General features: G+C 39.5%; 5 protein-coding genes across 8 annotated transcripts in view; 1 reads left to right on the top strand and 4 right to left on the bottom strand.

The window, feature by feature from the left end:
• The window catches only part of tdrd7a (tudor domain containing 7 a), a 28,670-nt gene extending 17,717 nt beyond the window's left edge, over nucleotides 1–10,953 (bottom strand). Inside the window, exon 1 of the mRNA XM_069530601.1 lies at nucleotides 10,870–10,953. The gene's annotated coding sequence lies outside the window, so the exon portion shown is untranslated. The remainder of the gene's footprint in view (nucleotides 1–10,869) is intronic.
• Nucleotides 4,948–10,712, top strand: LOC109627344 (dynein regulatory complex subunit 4-like). 2 transcript variants are annotated; one of them, XR_011243861.1, is made up of 12 exons: nucleotides 4,948–5,092; nucleotides 5,178–5,267; nucleotides 5,502–5,699; nucleotides 5,846–6,046; nucleotides 6,131–6,185; nucleotides 7,129–7,334; nucleotides 7,567–7,734; nucleotides 8,165–8,251; nucleotides 8,323–8,532; nucleotides 8,618–8,683; nucleotides 8,766–8,958; nucleotides 9,103–10,712. XR_011243861.1 is itself a non-coding variant. In XM_069530603.1 (11 exons), exons 1-11 carry the CDS (start codon nucleotides 5,090–5,092, stop codon nucleotides 8,892–8,894), a joined length of 1,413 nt encoding a protein of 470 aa, XP_069386704.1. In that variant the 5' UTR covers nucleotides 4,948–5,089; the 3' UTR covers nucleotides 8,895–9,008. The 2 variants fall into 2 exon arrangements, 1 of the variants encoding a protein (XP_069386704.1); XM_069530603.1 differs by lacking the exon at nucleotides 9,103–10,712 and having other exon boundaries at nucleotides 8,766–9,008.
• An 837-nt stretch (nucleotides 10,954–11,790) lies between the features above and the next one.
• On the bottom strand, nucleotides 11,791–20,431 carry stra6l (STRA6-like). Its single transcript, XM_069530602.1, has 18 exons — nucleotides 20,222–20,431; nucleotides 19,753–19,825; nucleotides 18,833–18,933; nucleotides 18,587–18,717; nucleotides 18,370–18,490; nucleotides 17,902–17,947; nucleotides 17,670–17,795; nucleotides 17,412–17,485; nucleotides 16,264–16,372; nucleotides 15,972–16,125; nucleotides 15,702–15,777; nucleotides 15,496–15,577; nucleotides 15,245–15,293; nucleotides 14,913–15,030; nucleotides 14,690–14,809; nucleotides 13,487–13,650; nucleotides 12,944–13,087; nucleotides 11,791–12,697 (listed from the first exon to the last, which is right to left on the bottom strand). Exons 1-18 carry the CDS (start codon nucleotides 20,260–20,262, stop codon nucleotides 12,456–12,458), a joined length of 1,971 nt encoding a protein of 656 aa, XP_069386703.1. The 5' UTR covers nucleotides 20,263–20,431; the 3' UTR covers nucleotides 11,791–12,455.
• Nucleotides 20,432–20,923: 492 nt separating this feature from the next.
• spink4 (serine peptidase inhibitor, Kazal type 4) lies at nucleotides 20,924–23,262 on the bottom strand. The gene is made up of 4 exons (XM_020084088.2): nucleotides 23,077–23,262; nucleotides 22,641–22,672; nucleotides 22,319–22,431; nucleotides 20,924–21,085 (listed from the first exon to the last, which is right to left on the bottom strand). The coding sequence occupies exons 1-4, from the start codon at nucleotides 23,126–23,128 to the stop codon at nucleotides 21,040–21,042; spliced, it is 243 nt and encodes an 80-aa protein (XP_019939647.1). The 5' UTR covers nucleotides 23,129–23,262; the 3' UTR covers nucleotides 20,924–21,039.
• Nucleotides 23,263–23,458: 196 nt separating this feature from the next.
• LOC109627531 (phospholipid-transporting ATPase ABCA1) overlaps nucleotides 23,459–26,159 on the bottom strand; it is a 37,398-nt gene continuing 34,697 nt past the window's right edge. For all 3 annotated transcript variants that reach the window (XM_020084085.2, XM_020084086.2, XM_069530007.1), the window contains exon 49: nucleotides 23,459–26,143. In XM_020084085.2, coding sequence (XP_019939644.1) covers nucleotides 26,000–26,143 — 144 coding nt within the window. In that variant the 3' untranslated portion in view covers nucleotides 23,459–25,999. The remainder of the gene's footprint in view (nucleotides 26,144–26,159) is intronic.

Below are 26,159 nucleotides of genomic sequence, written 5' to 3'. Positions count from 1 at the left end.
AACACGTGTTCCTCAAATCTACGCAATAAACATTTACGGAGAGAAGATCGTCACGTTTATACAGTCTATGGTTTTAGGCAACGAGTTACGTGAATACACATCGTTTATCTATGTTGATTGGCAGTAGCTGCTTTTAAGAACCGTAGGAAATGTGCAACATCTAATTTAACTGCACAAAACCTGAAATACAGGCAATGTGAATTGTGCATTGAAATGTGGAAAGCTTGAGCTGGATCCAAATTATGATTTAAAATCCATTTTCAGTCACTTGATGTAACTTTTACCAATTCAATTATTATTTCAACATTTTCAACGTTTTAATGCACAGTAGAAACTTCCTTAGAGTTTGTTTTTCTCTTTTGTTATAACAGACCTAATGTCTGCAGAGACCAGGAAGAGTCACCCAATGTTTATTGGAGTTTTAAGTTCTCCATTCACATTCAAATTGTTTTCCTTGTTCCATTTTAAAACTGGTGATTTTTATTTTAATTTGCAGATGATTTTATGAGTTATATTTTAAAGCACTTTGCAATGTGAATTCATTATTATTATACAGAAGCTATCCAGTTAGATTTTTATTGCACAAACATCAAACTATAATCAGAAATCTGTGTGATGCAGCTGATTTTAATAAAACAACAGATGTTAAAGAAGTTATTGTCATTATGTACAAAGGTTCATGTTTACCTCTGACTATATATAGACAGTTCAAATTTAAATCAATTTTTTTCCCCAGCAGATCTTTCTATAGTCAATGGTACAAACTCTGAGGAGAGGTGCTGCTTTCTGAGTGGGATCAGATGAGGGTTTCTCAGCAAAGTGTGAAACAACATCCAGCGCCTCCTGGCCTTATTGTTAGCAGGAGGTTCTATGAAAAAGTTAGAATTTAATAAACTGGAAATTAAGACTGAAAATAATGAGGAAAGGAATGCACAAATAATAAAATTAAAATAATATCTCAGACAACCATATTAATAAGTGCCAGGTCATTTAAAGGGGATCCTAATTTTGTTAAAAACTTGGTGCATCTTAGCGGACAGACGGAAGCAGTAGTTATTTTGTGGATTGTACATGTCAGAGCTACATACACACACACCCTAAGACATACTGACCAGATGGCATGTTGTTGAATGTGGAGTATGCAGAAGCCCTGTGTCTCTCCAGCTTGTTGGAGACGAGCAGCTGACAGAAACACACCATGACTGGATTGTTATGATAGTGGTCGGCAAAGATCATCCCAATCCAAGTACTGTAGCCTGGAATGTGGGGAAATACTGTTACAGCCACACACCACAGATGAGGCAGAATAGTACATTTACAATAGTCATATGTATAGGAGTATTTTTTTGGTATTTTCTTTTCTTAATTATTTCAGGAAGATGCTGAATTGAGGAAACACTAGCAAATTGAATGGATTGTTGATTAATCATCTCACTCATCTACATCTCAAGATCAATAACAGCAAACACATTAAAAAGTAATACATTTATTTATACTGGCTGCTTTATATAAAGCGACATATTCCTAAGCCCACACTAACTACTTGTCCTTGTCTTGATAGGAACAGTATGACGATGCTTTGTGAAATACTGTCATCTACTGGATGATGTTTTGCAAGCACCTCAAAGACGATTTATTTGCATTGGATTGAATTTCGTCTCAACAGCAACGTTTAAGTGTCAAAGTGTCACAGTCGCAGGCAAGGACATCAGACTTTCCCAGGAAGATGCCTTTGAAATGCAGAATAACGGAGACATCACCTTGGCAGAGGTGTGGAAGGAATTGAGCAAATGGGTCACTGGCAGATTGGAGCACATTGTATTGTAAATTAGCCTGTCCAGGGATTTTGAAGTAGTATTCCCCATTTGTTGTCACACAGACGTATTGACCAGCCTTTTCCACAATCTCTTGTTTTAGACTTTCCTTGATGTTATGGTAAAACCTTATCTCTGAATACTGACCATCACAATTGTAGTGTCTTGTTGTGATGTCTGTCTCCACTGCAGAGTGAATGAAAGTCATCTGAACTGATGAACTTATCAGGGCCCAGTCACACAAACACACTCACCATTACAATACCAAATTGCTGCATGGCTTTGCTGGGAGTTGAACTTTGACCTGTGATATGTTTGACTGGGCCCTTAGACATGAAGGTTTTTTATTCTTTCACACATATTGAGGAAATGAAGTGTAAGGACTTCTTCATCACGTAATATCCTTAACCAGTCCACATAACACAGCAAATAGTTAAATATTCACATTTTAATCGAGTGCTTTATTACCAGCTCTTCCTCTTTCGGAAGTATTTGCAGGCTAAAAGAGGATCTGGGTTTTATTGTGTCGTCCATCTGATGTTTTTATGGCTCACTCAAGGTTTCTCCTTATCTGTCGGAGATATTTCATCCTGGAGGAAGAAGATCTGCACCAGAGCAACCTGGAGAATCACCAGGCCGATGGTGAGCCTGAGAGACACAGAAGAGAAAAGTAAAAATCTATCAGTAACAGTGTCTTTCCCTCCATCTAACCATCCAATTATATATTCACAACCACAGGGAAAGCACTTACACAATGATTCCCAGGTTGGTGAGCATAATCAGTACTTTCCCATGCTGTATAGGGATAACCAGCACATAGGCCACGATCAGGGCCAACTGGAAGTGGACAAAATGGACAATCAGAGGGATCGCTGATATCTACATTTATGGAATTATCATTGAGGCTAATGCATATATTTTATTTTGAAGCTGATGTTTTCGACCAATTTGTTGTATTTTTGTGACACCTTCCATGACAAAAGAGCAAAAGAATGAAAAGATTGATCTTTTCCCTCCTTTTGTGGGTTTAGGCACTTAGTAGAAACAAGACAAAGAAACTACCAAAACCCTCATAAGGGATGTCCAAATGTAGATCACATCTGTTGCTCTTGTTGTTTTGGAAGCATGCTGCACATTAGTTGTACACATGTCTTGGATCATGAAAAGCTCACCTCACAGTGTAAAAGCTATTTGCCATCCAGAGTATCTTGCAATGGAAGCCTGTGAAAGTCACCGAGAATATTGTATTTGCATTCATTAGGTATTTTGCCTAATAAGAGAAGGTGAGGGACAATTAAGTTTGGGTGGTCAGAGGTAAAGGTCATACTGACATTATCCTGTTCTGTATGAATATTCAAACTTCACAGTTTCCAAGTGTAACTTTAATCATCAATTCATTTTGATAATAAATTATCAAAGTGTTATTTTCTTAGTATTGACATGAAACATTCAGATGTTAATTTTCTTTGTTATGTGTGGTAATTCAGTTTTTGTCCAGGAGGAGGCAGCAGAGGTGCAGAAGCAGCTGAAGCAAGTGGACAAGCAGCTTGTTACTCTGCACAAAAGCCAAGCACAAGCTTCCCAACCTCCAGCAGCAGGTTTCATGAAAACAACACTTCCTTACGAACTTCTCTTTATCTCCAGGATGTCATTTTTGTTCAGTTTGTATTGTTTTAAGTTCCTTCATCGTAATTTAGTGTTTTTAATAGAAAGCAACTTATGTATGTATGCCAGGACAACAACCTCCATCTCAACGTCAGCAAAACCAAGGAGCTGATTGTGGATTACAGGAAGAAGCAGAGATACGGACACGCCCCCATCACCATCGACAGGACTCCTGTGGAGAGAGTCAGCAGCTTCAGGTTCCTCAGGGTTCACATCACTGAGGACCTGACATGGACTCATCACACCAGAGTCATCACAAAGACAGCTCGTCAGCAGCTCTTCTTCCTCCGCAGGCTGTGGAGGTTCAACATGGACTCCAGGATACTCTGCAACTTCTACAGATGCACCATCGAGAGTATCCTGACCGGATGCATCACGGCCTGGTATGGCAGTTGCACCGCCCTCAACCGTAAGACTCTACAGAGGGTGGTGAAAACTGCTCAGCACATCACCAGGACGGAGCTACCATCCATGGAGGACCTCTACACCCAGCGTTGTAGGAAGAAGGCTTACAGGATACTGAAAGACCCCCATCACCCCAGCAACAAACTCTTCTCTCTGCTGCCGTCTGGCAGACGGTACCGCAGCATCCGGACCAAGACCACAAGACTCAGGGACAGTTTTATCCCACAGGCTGTAAGACTGCTGAACTCCTGAGCTCTGTGGAAGTCACTACATCCGTTTAAAACAACATAGTTATTTTCACATTATAATATTCATAGTTATTTTCACATTATAATATTCATTAGCAATAATTGATATTTATTTATTTAGTTTACAATAATTCTCATTCTGTCACCGCGTTTCTATTCATCATATTTCCTATCAATATAAAAATATAAAGAGTGCAATAATTCTTATCTGTCCATTCCTCCCCATAACTGCTGCTAAATTAAGTCTGACATGTATATATCTCATTTAGCACCTTATGTTTTATTATTTTATTATAATGTTTATTTTATTTTTTTGCACCTTACAATGCTTACTTGATTTTTTTTTTGCACTAGTACTGACATTTGTACTTATTGTTTCATTTGCACTAGTGTATGTTATTGTATTTTTAGTTACTCTTATCTTATTTTATGACACTTGCATGTCGAGCTGCTTGAGGTGCCTGAGATTTAAGATTTTCATTGCAAACATGTACGCTGTATCTGTTGTGCAGATGACAATAAAACCTTTGAACTTGAACTTTGATAAAGTATACTCTTATTGACTATTAAAATGATCTGTGAATAATTTCATGCTCAGATCATCTCTAACTGGTAAAAAAATCAGAAATGATTTTATGGTCTGTGATTACAGGTTTAAATATATACACAGATGGGTCAAAGGGAAGGACTGGGTTTGTTGTCCCAGAGGTAAAGTGACGATGCTGTCGAGACAGCAAAAAAGCAAGTTAGCTGTTGGCTTTAACCGTCAGCAGCCGCTAAACAGCGTGGCATCAAAGGCAGCTTCCTCCAAACAGTGCGGCATCAAAGGCAGCTTCCTCCAAACAGTGCGGCATCAAATGCAGCTTCCAGCTGCCTTTTCATATCAGTGGCAGTTTATGTCGACACCGGAAGTGCAACGAGCTACCACTGCCACAATTTGAGATTGCCCTTACAGCGATGGTGAGTGAAGTTTCTATTGTTTCCTTTATGATGCATTAGCACGTTAGCTAAGCATCAGCGTTTAAACGTCTTTGTTTGTTTCCAGGCACCGAAGAGTAAGAGTAAGAAGCCCAGGAAGATGAAGACCTCTCCGGTGGTGGACAGTCTGTCCACGGAGGACATGTACAAGGTTGAGGTCAGAAGCCAACGATGCTAGAATGGCTGCAGCTTTAGCGTCAGACTAAATCACAAACTGTTAGAACTGACTCCACTGTTTGGAGATTCTGTCAATATATATACATATACATGTATATTATACAATCAGTGGTAGTATTATATCAGTACATAATATCACCCTTTTCTTAACTGTGGATATAAATATAATGATTTATATATAAACTGGTAAGAGCTCCCACTCTGACCCCCATAGCTGGAGGAGCACATTGTTCGTCTCCGTGAGGAGCTGGAGTTGGCGCGGGAGAAGAAGAGCCTCATCCAGCTGGACAGAAACAACACCCAGGAATCCTTGGAAAAGTGCAGGGAAGAAGTGGAGCAGGCAAAAGACAAGCTGAGGCAAGCACACCAGGAGAGAGAAGAGACTCAGCAGCGCTACCAAGTGGAGATCAGTGTTAGTTACACATTTTTCCTCTGGTGCCACAATATTTCCAGACATTTTGTATTAATTTTACATAAATGGTTTTAGTTTTTTAAATAATCAAAATTAGAGAATGATGAGGTGTTCCTCTGACGCTTAGTGTGATGGTTTATGTCCAGATTTACAAGCTGAAGCTGAAGCACATCCTGTCTGAGCAGCACAACACCGTCTCTGAGCTGAAAATGGAAGCTGCCACCTCCGCATCACTGATACAGAACCAGCACACCGAGTCAGAGCTTGAGCTGCACAGCAACATGCTGCAGTCGGACGCCAGAGAGAAGACACTGTACCAGAAAAAGTGCATTAAGGAAATTAAACTGGTGAGTCAGACTGAACCTCTGCATGAAATCACTCTTTTCCCCGTATTTTATTTATGTGAGTGAACGTTGTTTGATTCTCAACAGAAACACCAGGAGGCACTGTTGACGCTGACAAACAACTACGACAAGAAATTTAGAGGTAAATGAACTGATCACCTGGTGGTCAGAACATGAACTGTAGATAAAGATTGACGACATGATGGCTTTCAGAAGTGAAGTCAAATCATATGTATCACCCCCTAGTGTCTGGCAGCAGTAAAGGTCATAAACCTCCATTTTAGCAGACAGGACTTGGGCCAAAGTAAAAAAATTCAAGTAGACGTAATATAAATGTTTGTCAAATATGATTTATGTCGTTTCAGGTAGTTCTTATCCCACTGAAATTTGTTCAAGTGTCCGTTTGGTTTTAATGAGTTATTTGATGATATAAAAGGAGGCTGAGTCAGTCTGACTGACTCCTGATTGGTCAAGCACTTTCAAGTGAGATATTTTAGCTTCATCTTTGTACAGTGGAGGAAGTGGAGATGTGTCATCATCTTCATTTACAGTTCATATGTAAGACTCGGACAAATAACGTTAATTTGAAGAAATCATTTGATTGATCACATGTCCAATCAGAGAAGGAAAATAAATATAGATCAGCCAACATATTTAAAAATACTTTTAGAATTTATTCAGTTTGTCTTTCTGCAAAAAATTTGTTAATAATAATAATAATCATATGCTCAGAAGGAAAAATAAACAATTATGATTCCTACATTTATAATGCCTATTCAAGTATCACATTTCAAGTGTTAAAATATTTAACATATTTATAAATCCATATCTTTTACTTTAGTTGAATGAAAATCTTACATATTCCTGACGTGGACATAGATGCAGCCTGATAAATGATAAAGGGGTGTAACATTTGAACTACTGTTCTTAATGATTCAGCTTATTAATTATTATTTTTAGGAAGAAAACTGAGGTTCTAAAAGTCTTTTATTTTGAAGGTTTAGGCTTTAACTTTTTTATGTGAATCAGTTTAACTGATGTTCACTAACTGCTGAACTCTAATTCTTCTTCTGTCATTTCAATAGAACTGGAGGTGAAATTTAATGAGGGGATGCAGGCGACCATCGAGGTTGAGGAACAAATGCAGAGGTTAGAGATCAACAAGCTGGATGACAGGATGAACGCTCGAGTTGTGGCGCTGGTGGAGGATCACGCCTGTGCTCTCAGACGAGCTGAGGAGTATTACTCCAGCATTCAGAAGAAAGTGCTAGAGGATGAGATGATGCTGAAGGTGAGAGACGGACAGTTAGGTTTGAGTGGTCAGAGGTCAAAGGTCATAGTGACCTCATGAAAATGACTCAATATTATCCTCTTCTGTAAAAATGTTCAAAGTTTCCAAGTGTAACTTTAATCATCAATTTATTTTGATAATAAATGATCAAAGTGTTACTTTCTTTGTTTTGACATTAAACATTCAGACATTAATTTTCTTTGTTTTGTGTGGTGCTTCTGTTTTTGTCCAGGAGGAGGTAGCAGAGACGCAGAAGCAGCTGAAGCAAATGAACAAGCAGCTTTCAGTTGCTCAGCGAGAAAACAAGCGTCTGCTCGAGTCTCTGCACGAAGCCGAGCAGAAGCTGCCCGAGTTCCAGCAGCAGGTGCACGAATGCAACCGGACCAAGGCCAACATAGTGGTAGGTTCACAGCACATGAACTGATCTGAATGCATCATAACTCAGTTATCTTTGTTCCCCTAACAGCGGTTTTCAGTGTCAACGTGTTTTCTAAGTTTGTTTCTCTTCTGAGATTTTGGTCTTAAAGGTTTTTAAGATGATGAGAAACAAAATGAAACGTTTCATCTGAAAATGTTCAAAAATTCCTTGATCGGTAAAAGTTGGCCAGTTCTCTCTTCCCCCACTGAGTTTACAGCAAATCTGTTCATCCTGCTGACAAACAAACAAATAAAACAGACGACAGACAGGGGTGGACACGTAGCCTCCTTGAATGAGGTTAAATGTTTTTTAATAGAAACTTAACCTCCGTCAGATTTTTTGTTGTTACATTGAAATGTAAACTAATATCTCTAATCGATAATTTTCTTCTAAACATCTGATGGTGTGACAGAAGTCCGGTGCTCGTGTGAAGGCCACTGAGAAGGAGCTGTGGGATCTGACGATTGAGCATGAGCTGCTGTTGCAGACGTCTGAAAAGGTAACGTGGGCTTTTGTGACATTGTCTCAGCGCGGTGGCAGGAGTTGACACAAGGTTCTGGTTGTCAGCAGGTTCAGAAGGAGCGTGATGAGTTGCAGAGGAAACAGATGAATGTCATGTTGGAGGTACAGCAGAGGAATGGACTGAAACAGCTGCTGCTGGAGAGAAAGCTAGCTGCTCTGACTCAAACTGTGGAGACAAAAGAGGCTCAGCTCTGCGCCACACTCTCCACTGCCACCGCCTCAGACACTGCAGGAAGCAGCAGCGCAAACAAACTGAAGGTGAGTGCTCCACGAGTGTGAAGGTTCAGAGACATGGTTCTACTTTGTGATTTATGTCTTCAGTCTGTGATTTTTCTTCTTGTAGGAAACGTTGGAGTCAAAACATGTCACTATTGCTGCGTTAGATGAGGACCTGGCTCGAGAGCATCAGGTGAGTAGTCAGTGAACATGTCAAACTGAGGCTGTAAAATAAGTCACTTCCTGTGGTGACACAGTGAACTTGTGACCTGCAGGAGTACAACCAGCTGCTGCAGACCTGCACCGACAGGCTCAAGGCTTTGAGCGTCTCTCTACACGACTTCCCCTTCAGGCCCATGAAGCAGACATTAAGAGTCAACACTACATCGTACACAAGTGCATGAATATTTAGATTGTATGTACGCATATAATCTAATCTTCAAAAATGACGCCAACACTCAGTGTCATGTAATGTTAATATTCAGCCTGTTTTTTGTTCAATAAATATTCCAGCAATATTTTTGGAAAACAAATAATTAGAGCACAGAAGACGTTTAAAGTCTTCTACAAATGGACCTTTTCTAAACGTTTGTAGTTTTCACGTCCACTCAGGTCTCAACATATAAGGACATAACAACATTTTTGGAAATATCGGAATCTTATTACAACAACATTGTCATCTGATGGAAACAAGTAATCAGCTGATGATCACGGTTCCACTGATGTCTTCACTCCAAACACTTCCTGTTTATGAACTGAAAACATCCATTAAGACGCCACCCCCCGTCCTCTTCAGCCGATTGAAAAGAGGAAATGTCTCTGGAACATCAGATGTGTTCAAATTTAAAATTGGGTTTCTTGTCATTTTCTGTCAAAAACTGATCTGAAGAAAAAATAATTTATTTTTCTTTGTTGGACCTGATGGGAGGGAATTGAACCCTCAACCCCAGGCAGTTTGAAGGTACAGGAAACGTAGAATCAATATATTGATTCTAACTGATTATTGGCTCTTTGAGTCGATCACGTCGAGCTGGAACTTTTGAAACAGAGCGTTGAAGCGTCACTGTGATAACCTTGAGCTGAGCAGCATCTCTCAGGACAGAGGAGAGGAAACTGACCTGCAACTTCTCCCTCCTTCACCCTCAGAGGAGACAACGCTCTGGTAGTTTGGAGGAGGTGGTGGTGGGGGTTGGATTGTTTTTGGACTCAGCTGGTGCCGTGGTGACGCTGTACTCAAACACGTCCTTCTTGAAGAACGGCGAGAAGTCACAGACAGCATGTTTGGACAGATGGAACCTGCCTTCCGTGTCCGTTCTGAGAGGAGAGCTGAACGACGACAGCATCACTTGGAACAAGCTCCTCGGATAACGCTGGGGAAAAAAAAAACAGCACAAAGAGACACATGATTTTATTTCTCCATCGACCTGTGCATGAAATGTGCTTCATAAATACAAATACCTTTGTCTTCAAAATGTCAATGTCACTTCAGTAATTCTTCAAAATGAGTCCTGTATAGTTTGTAATGTCTGTGTTGTGGTTGTAAGTGATATTAGATATTAACACTACAAACATGGCACGGATCACTAATCATCTGGGTCAGAAATGATCTCAGCTCTAAGACACCTCCTGTCTCTGTAGTCTGACAGATTCCTTGGTGTTTCCAGGTTTATTATTATGAGGATATTTGTCATTCCTATGTGTATCCACATGTTTATGTGTAAGCAGAGCAACTATTTTAGTGCAGAATTCATGCAGTCAAATGCAGCAGACAAATCTACATTGTGATTCGTTCCAGTCCATATCGGCCATGTAGGTACCAGTGCCCGATTGGCACTAAATTTCTGTACTTCAACCTTATTCATTAATAGAGTTTATGGAAAACATCTGTGAGCTAAGTCAATGGGGTGGGGTTACATACATAAACAGAGAATTGATTTATTCCTCTAACATTATTTTATAATTACAATTTTCTTATTAATTTAAAGAATGCATTCTGTTTAAAGAAACTTGTGGCTGCTTGCCTTATATCAAAAAAAGTCTCCTAGGCTGTAAAGTCATATCCATGAAAGACAGAGCAGAGATTTTTATTTTTAAGAGCTAAATGTTGATATTATACACTGCTCTGCAATTCCTTCCCCAGGGACATGTGGAAAATATGTCAGCCCTGTACAAACTCACATACATAAACAATGTTGTGAAATAAATGAGGATCTTAACCACAAGGGTCTGACATACCTTTAGTTTTCTGGCAGTTTGAAAAGCTCTTCTCTTTACTGTTGACAACAAAGCAGTGTTTCCAGCATATTGTTTTTTATAGCAACACTTCAATTCAATGCAAATGTCAGTGCTACAGTTCTAGATCTAAGATGAACCACTTACCTGTGGTGCAGGTGTAGTTTCTGTGTTGAGTTGAACTCAAACCTCAGCCGCTCCACTGAGGGAACCTGCAGACACGTGACGTCTCACCGCTGTCTCGTCTCCTGGGTGTTTTCCAGGTGGAGGAACAATGCTAACAAGGAGCTAATGGCTAACCGTAGCCCGCGGTGCTTGTAGCTAGCGGTCTGTAGCTAACAGTAAAATGACGTTTGTTCGTGTCCTCTCACAGTTGAACGTGTAGAAAGAGGTCAACAATGATCCGCGGTGACAAACGACATTAGCTGGAAGTGTTCTGTTCAGACACATGAAGGTGTTTCAATGTGTCATTTACCTGCGACTTCGACTCGTTCTCCAAAGTTAATCTTCCTCCTTCACAACCACGAGCTCGTTCACGCCCACAAGTTCACAAGGTCACTACCGGTTACTGTGATTGGTTCATCATTTACATTTAGATCAGTTGTATCAACACGTGTTCCTCAAATCTACGCAATAAACATTTACGGAGAGAAAATCGTCACGTTTATACAGTCTATGGTTTTAGGCAACGAGTTACGTGAATACACATCGTTTATCTATGTTGATTGGCAGTAGCTGCTTTTAAGAACCGTAGGAAATGTGCAACATCTAATTTAACTGCACAAAACCTGAAATACAGGCAATGTGAATTGTGCATTGAAATGTAGAAAGCTTGAGCTGGCTTCAAATTATGATTTAAAATCCATTTTTTCAGTCAATTTTTATTTCTACATTTTCAACTTCCTAAGAGTTTGTTTTTCTCTTTTGTTAGCACAGACCTAATGTCTGCAGAGACCAGGAAGAGACACCCAATGTTTATTTCTTTTTAAGACAAACTTTTATCTGAAAGCCTTTTCTCATCTTATTTGAGTTTTAAATTCCCCATTCACATTCAAATTGTTTTCCTTGTTCCATTTTAAAACAGGTGATTTTTATTTTAATTTGCTGATGATTTTATGAGTTATCTTTTAAAGCACTTTGCGATGTGAATTTATTATTATTATACAGAAGCTATCCATATTTTTATTGCACAAACATCAAACCATAATCAGAAATCTGTGTGATGCAGCTGATTTTGATAGGAAATAAAAATTATTATCAAAGAATTGGCCAGCTGTACCTCCATGTCCACTTCTAGAACAGAAGTTATTGTGATCATGTACAAAGGTTCATGTTTACCTCTGACTATATATAGACAGTTCAAAATTGAATTCAATTTTTTCCCAGCAGATGTTTCTATAGTCAATGGTACAAAATCTGGAGACAAGAGTACATAGAGCTTAGCTTCTCAGCAACAACAACAACACATTTAAATCTGTCAACTGCATAAAATCAATCTACTGGTACTGGTTATCACAGTATTATTATATGAAATGAGCACAGAGATGAATTTTACCTCTGATCACATTATCCAAGTCAGATATATTTCCATAAATAAAATTGTAAACTCTGCCTTTGCCTTGATGACAAGCAGCACATTACTCCCTTTGAGACATGGACACAACAAAAGGGCTCATGTACAATCTTGGATGTCAAGCCTTTTTTTAACAATAAGAACCTATGGAAATGTTTCTTCAACAGTCCTCTGCTGGTGTGACTGTGGCCTCTGGCAGTGACTGTGAAGCCACTTGGCTTGTCTGCGTTAGTGAGGCCATGACCCAAGCCTGAACCACCAAGTCTGCCTGGGGAGATGAAGATGTCCTTAACAACGAGGATGAGGAGAGGTGCTGCTTTCTCAACGGGATCAGATGAGGGTTTCTCAGCAAAGTGTGAAACAACATCCAGCGCCTCCTGGCCTTATTGTTAGCAGGAGGTTCTACCAAAAAAAGTTAGAAGTTAATAAACTGGAAATTAAGACTGAAAATAATGAGGAAAGGAATGCACAAATAATAAAATTAAAATAATATCTCAGACAATCATATCAATAAGTGCCATGTCATTTAAAGGGGATCCTAATTTTGTGAAAAACTTGGTGCATCTTAGCGGACAGACGGAAGCAGTAGTTATTTTGTGGATTTTACATGTCAGAGCTACATACACACACACCCTAAGACATACTGACCAGATGGCATGTTGTTGAATGTGGAGTATGCAGAAGCCCTGTGTCTCTCCAGCTTGTTGGAGACGAGCAGCTGACAGAAACACACCATGACCGGATTGTTATGATAGTGGTCGGCAAAGATCATCCCAATCCAAGTACTGTAGCCTGGAATGTGGGGAAATACTGTTACAGCCACACACCACAGATGAGGCAGAATAGTAATAGTCATATGTATAGGAGTATTTTTTGGGTATTTTCTTTTCTAAAATATTTCAGGAAGATGCTGAATTGAGGAAACGCTAGCAAATTGAATGGATTGTTGATTAATCATCTCACTCATCTACATCTCAAGATCAATAACAGCAAACACATTAAAGAGTAATACATTTATTTATACTGGCTGCTTTATATTAAGTGACATATTCCTAAGCCCACACTAACTACTTGTCCTTTTCTTGATAGGAACAGTATGACGATGCTTTGTGAAATACTGCCATCTACTGGATGATGTTTTGCAAGCACCTCAAAGACGATTTATTTGCATTGGATTGAATTTCGTCTCACCGGCATCCATGCTTTCATATCCTCTCTGCATTATGGTTCGGTCTATGCGTGACACCAGCCACGTTCCCACAACGATGCTGCACAGCAGCCTCAAGATGCAGTTGCTGAACCCCATCACCACGTTGTAGAAAAAGAAGAAGTAGTTGAAGCAGTGGAACGCCTTCCTGTAGAAGAGAGGAAAGTACTGCAACCATTCAGATTTACACTGTTCCAATAATATTTGACAAAGAGTTGTTGAAGGGATCTTCTGCATTGTAAAATACAATAATTCATTGATGCCACTTCACACTAATGTTTGGATATAAGAAAAATGTTTTAAGTTGAATTTCTTTCCCTTGATAGTTTCTTTATGCATCATCATCAAGTTCCTGCTTCTCTACATGATATCAAGCTCTGTGGTGACAAAAACTATAATTAACAGATACCTGGGTAAAACTGTGGATCTACTTTCAGAATCTAATAGTTATCAATTGTCACATGACGTTTAAGTGTCAAAGTGTCACAGTCGCAGGCAAGGACATCAGACTTTCCCAGGAAGATGCCTTTGAAATGCAGAATAACGGAGACATCCCCTTGGCAGAGGTGTGGAAGGAATTGAGCAAATGGGTCACTGGCAGATTGGAGCACATTGTATTGTAAATTAGCCTGTCCAGGGATTTTGAAGTAGTATTCCCCTTTTGTTGTCACACAGACGTATTGACCAGCCTTTTCCACAATCTCTTGTTTTAGACTTTCCTTGATGTTATGGTAAAACCTTATCTCTGAATACTGACCATCACAATTGTAGTGTCTTGTTGTGATGTCTGTCTCCACTGCAGAGTGAATGAAAGTCATCTGAACTGATGAACTTATCAGGGCCCAGTCACACACACACACACTCACCATTACAATACCAAATTGATGCATAGCTTTGCTCGGAATTAAACTTTGAACTTTGACCTGTGATATGTTTGACTGGGCCCTTAGACATGAAGGTTTTTTATTCTTTCACACATATTGAGGAAATGAAGTGTATGGACTTCTTCATCACGTAATATCCTTAACCAGTCCACATAACACAGCAAATAGTTAAATATTCACATTTTAATCGAGTGCTTTATTACCAACTCTTCCTCTTTCGGAAGTATTTGCAGGCTAAAAGAGGATCTGGGTTTTATTGTGGCATCCATCTGATGTTTTTATGGCTCACTCTTATAAACCCACCTGTTGTTAAGAGCCAGAGGTTTCTCCTTATCTGTCGGAGATATTTTGTCCTGGAGGAAGAAGATCTGCACCAGAGCAACCTGGAGAATCACCAGGCCGATTACCAGGCCGATGGTGAGCCTGAGAGACACAGAAGAGAAAAGTAAAAATCTATCAGTAACAGTGTCTTTCTCTCCATCTAACCATCCAATCATATATTCACAACCACAGGGAAAGCACTTACACAATGATTCCCAGGTTGGTGAGCATAATCAATACTTTCCCATGCTGTATAGGGATAACCAGCACATAGGCCACGATCAGGGCCAACTGGAAGTGGATAAAATGGACAATCAGATAGCCTAAAATAGAAAAAAACAAAAAAACAACCTAATACTCATGAACAGTTATTTCATATTGTGTTTGAACACTTTTCATATTTTAAAAATACAGTTGAAGCATACATGTGCAATTATTTTTGCTGTAATTATTATATTAGCTGATTGTTGTAAAGAGGGATCACTCATATCTACATTTTATGGAATTAAATAATGTCTTGTATCATGTAAAGCTCACCCCATAGTGTAAAAGCTATTTGCCATCCAGAGTATCTTGCAATGGAAGCCTGTGAAAGTCAATGACAATATTGCATTTGCATTTATTACTTTGCCCAATAGAGTTTGTGAAATAAACATATGTCATAATATACGAAAAATAAATAAGAAAAGAGATGAGACATTCAGAGGCACAACAATGCATTTTATATATTTAGAATGGGTGGTGTTTGTGTGTGTGTGTGTATGTGTGTGTGTGTGTGTGAGTCTTACTACGCTGACAGCAGAACTGGGTTTGTGAAACTTCTCAGGAAGAAAACCCCTCTGTCCTCTCCACAGTCTCTTTAAGTGTTTCCTAAAGCATCAGTAAAACATGCAGATAAATTCTCATTAAATCTTATACTTTTTTATTTTTAACATTGAGCAATAATATGTTTTAGTTGAACATTATATTTTCGATTTTTTTATGGATCTCTAACCTGTAACATGCCAATACATGGAAAGTGTACGCAACAGAGTTGAGACTAGCAAAGATGGTGGTAGCTAGCCAAGACTCTGAAAATAAGAAGTTTAAGTTAAAGAAGTTATAATGTGTTTCATTAAGTCATGACCATAGTATATAACAGATGGAAGATTAATAACATTTTAAAATAAAAATTTAGGAATAAAGGAAGCAGGACAGTCTCACATTAATCCTACAGACCGAGAAAGCACCAGACTATGTGGGGGGTGCAGACCAACTCACTCACTCCGAGCCACGACAATGAATTCTTCCAGCTGTGGTATCATGGCTCCCAGAGCCTCAGTCTGGTTACAAGAAGAAACCAGATGTTGCAATGTATTCTTCCACCTTTCTACTTGGCCAAAAGCCTCATTACTGAGACTGTAGTCTGCAAGAGTCATCTGGAGAAATGACAAAAGAGCAAATCAACACAACTGTATCTAAAGCCCATGCACAGATTATTTGCTTGTGCATCATTTTCTGAACCAAGCCCACAGTTGAGATATTTGATGTTGCCGAATTATAAGAGATGCCTTTACTGTATATAGGCCTATGAGGGATATAATGGCAGTGCCGATGATCCTGTTGGGGAACTTGAAGTGCGGGTCCCACTCATACACCCGCCTCTGGAACCAGCTGAGTGGTTGACTGCAACACAAAAAAGTCAAAACCACGGTGGGTGTGTATATGTAGGCCGGTGTACATAGATCCAAGCTGCTTTCAAGTGTCATCTGAATACAGTTATACTGGAATGACAAATATTACGAGAGCTGTTGCATGAGTAGCTTCTTTTATACAGAATACATTTCGAACTCAAATTGAATGCAGTAAGGTAACTACAGTAACTCTAAAATTCTGGATGCTGAAGTTTACCAGCAGCACATGATCAGACTGGATTTAAAGCCAGAATGCACTGAGCTGCTTCACCACACAAAATTAAAGGTACAGTGTGTAGAATTTAGTGATATCTAGTGGTGAAATTGCATGTGGCTGCTGAACACCCCTCACCTCACCCTCCCCTTCCAAACATGGAAAATAACCTGTAGAAGCCTTCAGTTGTCATAAAAACTCAAAAGGTGTTTAGTTTTTCTGTCTGGACTAATGAAAAAACATGGCGGCCTCCGTAGAGAGGACCCCTCCTTGTAAATATAAGGTATTTAAATATAAAGGGCCCCTTCTAGTGTATAAAAAACAACAATTACTACAATTTTGATAAAACACACTGGTGAAACATCACTAGGGTTATTTTATATTCACTTTGTGCCAATAGATTATTTTCTCCTAAATCTTACACACTGTACCTTTAATATACTAGAAATAAAATTAGATATGATAAGACAGTTTTTTTCATCTTATCTTATCTTATTTTCATATTTAAAATTCACTTTCTGAAAATACTGATGATAACATAACATAACAAAATCTACTTATTATATGTAATGCTTTTTTCTAGATTATAATGCACTTCCTAGATTATAATGCAGTTAAATGTGTTTGCCTGATATCTTGTCAAAAGGGCATCGATACATCTTTAATGTTTTTGTTCACCTTAAGATTTCCATAATTATTGGTAAACTGGTAAAAACTTGAAATAGACAATGTCAGAACAGGCAATAGTGTAAATCTCCAGTTTTGCAACGGCAACAAATAAAACATCGATGCAGGTAAGTATGAGTGTGTGTTGGACCTGTGTGCTGGTGTTTTCCTCAGCAGTCCCTTCACATGCTGCAGCTGGTGTTGCTCAATCAGCTCCTCAGGGTCCTGGCAGCAGATTCAGCACAAACATGCTCACACAGTTTGTTGTTCAGAAAATTCCAAAAGAAAAAAATTATCTTTAATCACAGAACACCATACATTGACAAAATATAAAAAGCAAAAGAGGGAACATCCAGACAAATTTACAACAAGAATTCCTTCAGATATTTTGAGCATGAGGCAAACTGACCTCCTGTTCCAACTGCAGCCGTATTCGAACACCTTTAACCAGAATGTAGATAAATCGTCCCAAGAGGAAGATGAGGGAGAGGATGCACGGCCACTGGATGATTAGCTTCTGGTATCGACCTAAAATCTTTAAAATCACACAGTCATCCAGTCATTTACTTTTTCATGAGGATACACTCTGCAGCCGGCACAATGAGCTTCCACAAGCAAGCATGGGTTCAGTACTAACCTACCTTACCATCAGGACAGGTGAATGTGTCCCACACTGTGACGATGATCCTACAAACAAGTCATGTGATGTATTATTTTTGGATTGTAAAATATAGTCATCCACATTTACCTCTGCCAAAGAAGTTGTTAAATACTTCTCCATGAAACATTTCGATTTTTTCCCCATCGTTTAATATCGCAAGAGGCATAGGCATTCTTTTGACATTTTTTAATCACTTTCCGAGCTATTTATTCATGGATCCTGATGACAATAGTTACATACATTTATGAGACTGATATTTATGAATGTGCGCAAATTGGTGCAAATCCAAATTAAAGTCTGGATCTACTGAATTTAAATATGGTTTCACAAGGGGACGGTCTGGGCCCTGGCGGAGGCTCTCTGAGTGCCATCCTGCAGAATGACTCCACATTATGTGATATACATGTAGCTAGTATGTCCCTACTACATAAGAAGGCTCAATACTCACCAGGACAGAGAGTATAGTATTCCCAGCAAAGCACCAGCTGCTCTGAAAGGCGTGGACAGACAGGCAAAGAAAGGAAAATACACCAGGCCCACTTCTAAAGCTCCAACCAGGTACATGATAGCTGTGGAGAACAGTCAGCAACATCACATCAGTTAATGTATGCATTTACTGTTTATGTATGCTAAAGATGTGTGTATATGGATAGCAGAGGGAGTACCTCTAGCCCAGGGTGGGACGGTGAAGGGGATGTAACGTTCAGAGAAGAGGAGCAGGACGCTGCTGGACACGGCACCAAAAGCAAACCCATAGGACCAACGGTTACTGAGGCTGCCGACAGTATCCAAAGGCCTGGGGGACAACAATGATGGCATTTCATAAACATGCAGAGTTACTGAGGTGGGTGTCAAAGACTTAGGGTCACTTTTTCCTCTTCAGAGATTTATTGTTGTTGCTGCTGACTTACACCACGATGCCAAAACGTCGCCCCAGGAAGGGCAGTCTGCGGTCGATGGCCAGGCTGTGTGCTCTCTTCTGGAGGAAGGAGAGCACGGCTACAATCAACACCTGTAAAACAATAAATCAACACACATAAACAAATCTACTGGAACAAAGACATTGACTTGTGTTGTATATTACAGAGGTGGTGGGATGATCTGCTGAATCAAGGGGCCGTCTTGTCTAATATACTACACTGTGTGCATCATGGGTCACACAGCTTGATCAAGAAGTTCTCCTGTACCTGCCTATACAGGACATGTGTTTGGTTGCAGGGCTACATCCCCCTAATTCTGTTATAACTATTTAAGTGGGGGGTTAGTGTTAGGGAGCCAATCTGACATTGTGCAAGAGGTGGCTCACATGCTGGATAGGTCACCAGTGTATCATCAGGCCAAAATGCAGAGAGAAACAACCTCACTCTCATATTCACACCCACAAGCAATTAAGAGTCTCCCATTAATCAAGAGATGCACGTGTTTGGACTGTGGCAGGAAGTCGAGGAACCAGGAGGAAACCCACGCAGGCACGAGGAGAACATGCAAACTCAAAACAAAAAGGCTCTGGTCGGATGTCAGGTTTCAACCCAGAACCTTCTTACTTACCACTGCACGTGATTGAGTTTTTCTGTTTTTATATTTCAAGGAGTCAAAATCGTGATTCTCAGTGATTCTCAGTATTTCTCAGCTCGCTTTGATGTTCATCTCAATGTATTACAAACAAGAAAATGCCAACTCTCACAGTTGTACGTAAGAAGCACAACAAAAGTTTAGTATCTGGGAGAAGTCACTTTCATTGTGGTAACCACGCGAAGTAAGTGCATTTTGATTAAGTGTTAAATGTCTGTTTTTACATTCATGTTGCAGATTCAATGGCCGGACGACTTACTGCAGGTATGAGTGACAGGTGCAAGAAGAGATCCACAGAGATTCCGCTTTGACAGCCCTGAATTGAGGAGATCCTGGAGAAGCAGTGACAGTAAGAACATGATGTGATCTAATACAATGAAGCTGAAAAGACCAAAAACAGAAATGATTGAGGGACAGAATGAAACTGAGTCTAAATAAACTGGACCAGATGGACCGGAATGGATCTAAACTTACAGAAAACATAATAACTGAACGAAAGCAAACATCAGAGCAGAAGACTGTGTGTTTGTGAAATCTGCAAATTTAATACAGTTCCTAAAGTCTATCTGTGCGATCCTCTGTTTGCTAATCCTTCCCTCTAAGTCTCCAGGCTCAGGTTTGCTCTTCCTCTGTCTTCAGGTAGTTTATCTCAAACATTAACATAACCAGCTGACGGTCCAAACTACAGAGCAGTATCACAAGGTATTTTTGATACAGTCAGTACTTACTCATGTTCCACATGGTTTCTTTCCATCCTGGATGAGTCCATTGATTGAAGCCTGCACCGAAGATTAAGGAAGTGACAGTGGAGCAATGTCTCTTCTCTATTTCCTGGTTTCAGTCACGTGACTCTCACATTTGACCCCTGGATACAACACTTTATGACTTACGTTTTCTCTCTCGGTGTGTGTGTGTGTGAGAGATAGACAAAATGAAAAAGTGTGAGCAAATAAAGTGGCAAGAAAACAGGAGGACGACACAGAAGCACACACACACACACACACACACACACACTATTGACCACTGTGTTACTCAGTATAAGGAGTGTAAACAATTAGCTCACCCAGAGATAACCAGTAGACCATTCACCTCTTGCGTCCGCTTTACGAATGTGTCTCAGATTGTGTTACAGAAACCAATAAATCACATTTCCCTACTTTCCTTTCACCTGATATCAGCTTTGTTTATGAATTATGAATTAGTTGTAATTCTAGCTTCTATTTGATTTCATCTGTCCATTAATCCATTATCTTTACCACTTTTCTGTTTAGAGGGGAACTGGAGACATAGGGCGAGAGGCGGGGCACAACCTGGACAGATCGTAAGTCCATCACAGACCTGTTTTACTTCTATATAAATAATCCAGACTTCAAAATAATGCTAAATTGACCGAGGTATTGATTGAGAAAAATAAAGACATCACAAGAAGAGACTGCTGAATCACATTTTTATTGCTCAGTGAATATTATTTAGGACAGTTTGGATCCAGGTATGGCCACATGTTCAGATCCTGATAAGTCACTGGTGACGTCGCCTCCGGTGCAGATCAGCACGGCTCGTCTTTGATGATCAAAATGTCCATCTTGGTTGCTCTGCAGAGAGAATTGTAACATGATTTGTCTGGGATTCATTTTGTTTATTCGCTCAGCTCAGTGAAGACAAAGCCAGAGAGAGACAACCAAACTCATGCAAGCTCAATGTGTCTGAGTGGCAGGTAAGGGGAGGATGGATATAAAAAAAATATTCATTAAGGTTTTGGCAACATGACTCAATGTCCAATGTTCACCACTTTAGTCCTGAATGAAATCTCAACATCTACTTAACTGACACAAACTGTACAGACATCATTCATGGTTCCCAGATGATGTATCCCAATGGGTTTGATGTTGTGGTTTATGATTAGATACCTGCAAAACTAATAACATGCTCATCAGTTGTGCTTGTGTTTAGGGCTAATCATTAATCCTAACTTTATTGATATATTACCTTTCACAATACAAAGTCCTTCACAAAGATGGACCAATGAAAAACAAGAAAAAACATCAGAGACCACAAGCTGAATAATGTAAAAACAGCAAACACTAAAATACATTTAAAAAGACAAACAAAATCATACTTTAAAATTGAAGACAATAAGTGACATTGTACATAAAACAGTGATGGTAAAAGAAAAGGATATATATATATATAACATCACATATATAGTCGATGAGCTAAAATCAATAATGTAAAGTTGGTAAAAGTGAGTTTTGAGAGATGATTTAAAATTAGACAGTAATGTTTTAAGTCTAAGTTAAACTATTAGCATGATACTGTGCTAAACTAACCCACTGATGTATTGTCATTGTGCCACGTAGCATTTAGCATAAAGCTGTGAACTAACAGTAGCTTCACAGGGCTGGTAGCACTGACTCCTGGAGAAAAGTAAAAGTAACACTGTTACTAGGTTAAAACGGAAAATCACCAAACAAAGACAGAGACATTTTTTTATTTGAGACAAAGATCAGCAAGCGCTATACTTGATTAAAGAAATCATCGAAAACATAGGCTCTTGTAAACATATAGATTTGATTGAAAAATATGTAGTATGTTTTTCTAGTACTTTTTCCCTTTGCAATGAAAACACAAAATCCACAAAGATGAACTAAAATCTAATGCAAACATGATTTCATCACCAGAGTTGTGGCTGTTATTTTTGAATAAAGATTAGTGACCTTAACTCATGTCCCACGAACAAAAACATGATGTGTCCCCGCCCCTCTATTAAGCTAAGATGGGTGTTGTGGAAATGTCATGAGAAAGGAGCAGCTGTGTGTTGTACTCACCGTTCCTGGATACACAGAATACACTCGTTGGCATAAGTCTCTCCATCACTGCCACACACAGGAGCGAGGATCAGAGGGCACGCCATAATTTCCTCCATGCCAGGACACAAAGGCTGCCAGAAAATTATAATACAATATTTGTCTTGGACGCACACACGGACACACACAAGGACACACGGACACAGGGACACACACACACGGACACATGGACACACACACTGACACACGGACACAGGGACACACACACGGACACATGGACACACACACGGACACACACACACACACACAAACAGTATGACGGCATTTTAAATATGTGCATCACCTTTCTCATGAGTCCTGACATCTCCTCTGCATCTGTGAAAAAAGGCACATGATTCTCTTCATATTTAAATCTAGAAATAAAAAACTATGATAGAGTCCAGATCAGTATATAAATGACAAACCTCAAATCGACAAATATCATTTGCATCCAACACTGACAACATATGTACATATGTATAAACATTTAATCTTATATTGAAATGTTATATTGATATTTCTGATCCATTAATGTTAATACACAACAAATACAGATGCAAATAGAGCATATGAGTGCAAACTATACAATAAACAAGATTGTGCCTGTACCCAGCGTTTTTAATAGACTGAAGATTAATTCTATGGTGTCTAAGCAGAGAGAACTCAAAGTTTGTCTATAGACTTAAATACATATCTATAACCTTCAAATAAGAAGGAAAACTCAAATTTAGTTTTGTTACCTGCAGCCAAACACATAAGCAGGAGTCCCAGGAAAACAGCTCTTCCAGTCATGTTGGTGGATGAATAACTCCAGAGTGACAGGAACCTTTGAATGTGTCTTTTGTGTGTTTAGTGTGTTTTCACTGGCAATAAAACCGTGTGGGTGTGTTTGTGTGTGTCTGTGCGCACTCGTGGGAATGCAGCAGGTGAAACTAGTCACACAATCACATGCACAATCTAGAAACTCAGTCATCAGCACACATTAACAACCCCCACACATTAACATATCTTTTGTTCAGTCAGTGGCTACAAACTTCCATTTGAAAGGCCCGTGGTAGCGTTTTGTATCTCACAGTTAGAGGACAAAGGTAAAAGATACAATAATCACATGAAGAGTGGTCGTTCAAAATGTATGAATTTTTATTTATTTATTAAAGAGTAACTATGCACAATGGGTAACAGACTCAAACTGTTCCTTAATACTTAAAAATGTAAACAAATGATAATATTGAGCACAAGAGAAAAATCACCACCGTAGCACTGTTCTGCGTTCCTCTCTTTATCTCACCACTCTCTGCTCGTTTCCCTCGATCACATGAAAGTTTTTATTCTTCTTCAAGTTTTAAACTAATTCTTTAATGCAGTGGTGTGGCTGCCATTTGAATTTCTGTTTTCTAATGTCTAATTAGATCCAAAATCCTGAACCTCTGCGTGTTTGAAACTTATGGGTAAACGATAAAGTACCCACATTTGACAGAGGGGTTTGGTCTGTTGAGGCTCAGACTGTGAGGATTGGTAGCAGGTTTAAACCTAACAATAGTTATTACACCCCAGAGATAATGGAAAACCCCTTCCAAGATTTATATATGACACAGAGCACCTGTAATGATAATCATCATTTCATACCCTGCATTGTTTTTTTGGACTGTAAAGCATCGCTAGCACAACTGACGTGGTCCCTGTTTAAGTGTAGTCTGACTTATTCACTTGCTCTGGATACGAAAAATGTTCCTGGACCTCGTGTCTCAAATTTGAGTTTCCGACAGCTTATAAAAGTGAACGGACAGAGACCAGAATTTGGCAACACCACTAGAAGACAGACTGCTCTAATGCAGGCTGAATGAGAGAGAGCATGTGTATTATCACAAGATACAAGCTTTTTTGTTTGAAGTTGCTGGAAACGAAAAGAGGAGGATTTCAGTCAGTGAAGCTGATGGTAAAGACCTTAAATGAAAAAAACTTCACAAAACAGTTGCCTCCTTGAGATTATGCTGGTTGATCAAAGGTACATATTCAGCTCCATTTGGCACAGATACGTTTTGTTCACTCCACTAGTAACATTTTTTTTTGACTGGACATCAAACGACTGCTACTGTACATAATATCCACATCGGTGCTGGCTCAGGTCTAAAAGTCCCCCATCGTGCTTGTACACAGGCATGTGTAACAACATGTGACTGGAACAGATTCCACCTTTAGATCACATAAAAGCACAGTAGCTGTAAAACCATCTCCTCCATGCTTAGGGGCGGGGCTGCAGAATTATTTGCAGGAACGTTTCTTTTTACAACAATTTGGGTTGAAGCTCCACATGTATATAATCCCACAACACTGAAGCAGTCCTCTGCAGTCCTTGATCTGACGGCATGCTTTTTTGCACACACACACTTAAGTGCTGACAGTCAAGGTGTGCGGCCCGGAGGAAAGCATGCGATATATATTTCCAACGAACTTTCATCAATCCAGTCCCAACATTAACAGTGGTCTTCATCTTTCCTGTATCCCTTCTCATCGGTCCGCAGATCAGTTTTAAAGAGGGCAGAGGGCGAGTAAAACAACAAGCCGGTATAAATGACTGCACGTCTCATACGGACATCGAGCAAACACAAGATTTTTTTGTTTGTTTTCATTTTGACAATAAAAGACACACTTAAAAAACCAAAAACAGTCAAGTTTCATTCGTCATCTCCACAAAAACAAATCTCCTTTTTGTGCTTCTGATGAATGTTGCTATCTGTCTTCTACATTCCTCGGCAGCCTTACGTACATTGTTTTTAATGGAGTGCTCGGATTTCTCTCCCGACCATGATACAGTATAGGCACTGTGCTGGACAATGTCAGGGACACCAAGAACAAAAAAACGAAAAAAGACAACTTGGTTGTCGATCTCGATTTTAGAGTTAAATTAGATGTTAGATGTTAAAATTAGTACAAATTATCTTGCATGATAGTGTGTTTCTGACTGAAATCAACTGGATTGTATCTTCTTTTACCATCACTCACATTATAAAACTTGAGATTGTCAGAGTTTTGACCCTGAATAAAAAAAGTAGTCTGTCGGTCTGTCTTTAAGCAGTTGGCAGTGAATGATCAAACTTGTTTCTGTTTGTTTTATGCTGCCGTGATTTCACATACACGGTCCCACTGACTACGGCTAACTACTTCTGGAAACGTGGTTTAAAAAATATAGAGATGTCTGCTCCTGTCATCCCCGATGCATCGTCCATTGAGTAGCAGGACTATAGGCTTTCCAGTCTGATGCAGCATTATAAAGCTGCTGCTGCTTCAAGTGTTCTTAGTGTTCTTTTATATTTTTCTCCTCTCCGTCTGCCTAGTGAAGGAGAAGCACCAGTCTCCAGCCCTCACAAGAATATCTCCTCATCTTAAATATATTTATATACGTCTTGCATTGATTTGCATTGAGTTTTCATAGTTTCAGTGTCTGTCGCGATACCTGCAGGTCTCTGCCTTTTTGAAGAGGCTGTGCGCTGAAATGCAGGTCCACTGAGAAATGATAACAATTAAAAAAAGACTACAAAATAGAAATAAAAAATAAAAATGAAAGCAGTTCATCTCCCCCTCAGGCTAGTGGTCCATATTTTGTGGGATTGGGGGGAGGGTGGTTGAAGCAGAGCAACAACCCACTGACGGCATGTTGTTGAATCAGACGCAGCTCTCCCGAGTCTTGTTGTCCGTGAGAAAGGAGTTTAGCTGGGAAAAGTCCACTACCACAGCGTCCCGCTTGCTCAGATGGATGTCTTTCAAATGGTCCTCGTCGCTTTGGTCCTTGGCAAAATTTACAAACACCTATAGAAAAGTAAGA

This window comes from Paralichthys olivaceus, chromosome 8 (assembly GCF_024713975.1).
Source record: "Paralichthys olivaceus isolate ysfri-2021 chromosome 8, ASM2471397v2, whole genome shotgun sequence".
Classification (NCBI taxonomy): domain Eukaryota; kingdom Metazoa; phylum Chordata; class Actinopteri; order Pleuronectiformes; family Paralichthyidae; genus Paralichthys; species Paralichthys olivaceus.
The sequence above is the reverse complement of the archived record's forward strand: the minus strand, read 5'-3'. Positions and strand labels throughout refer to the sequence as shown.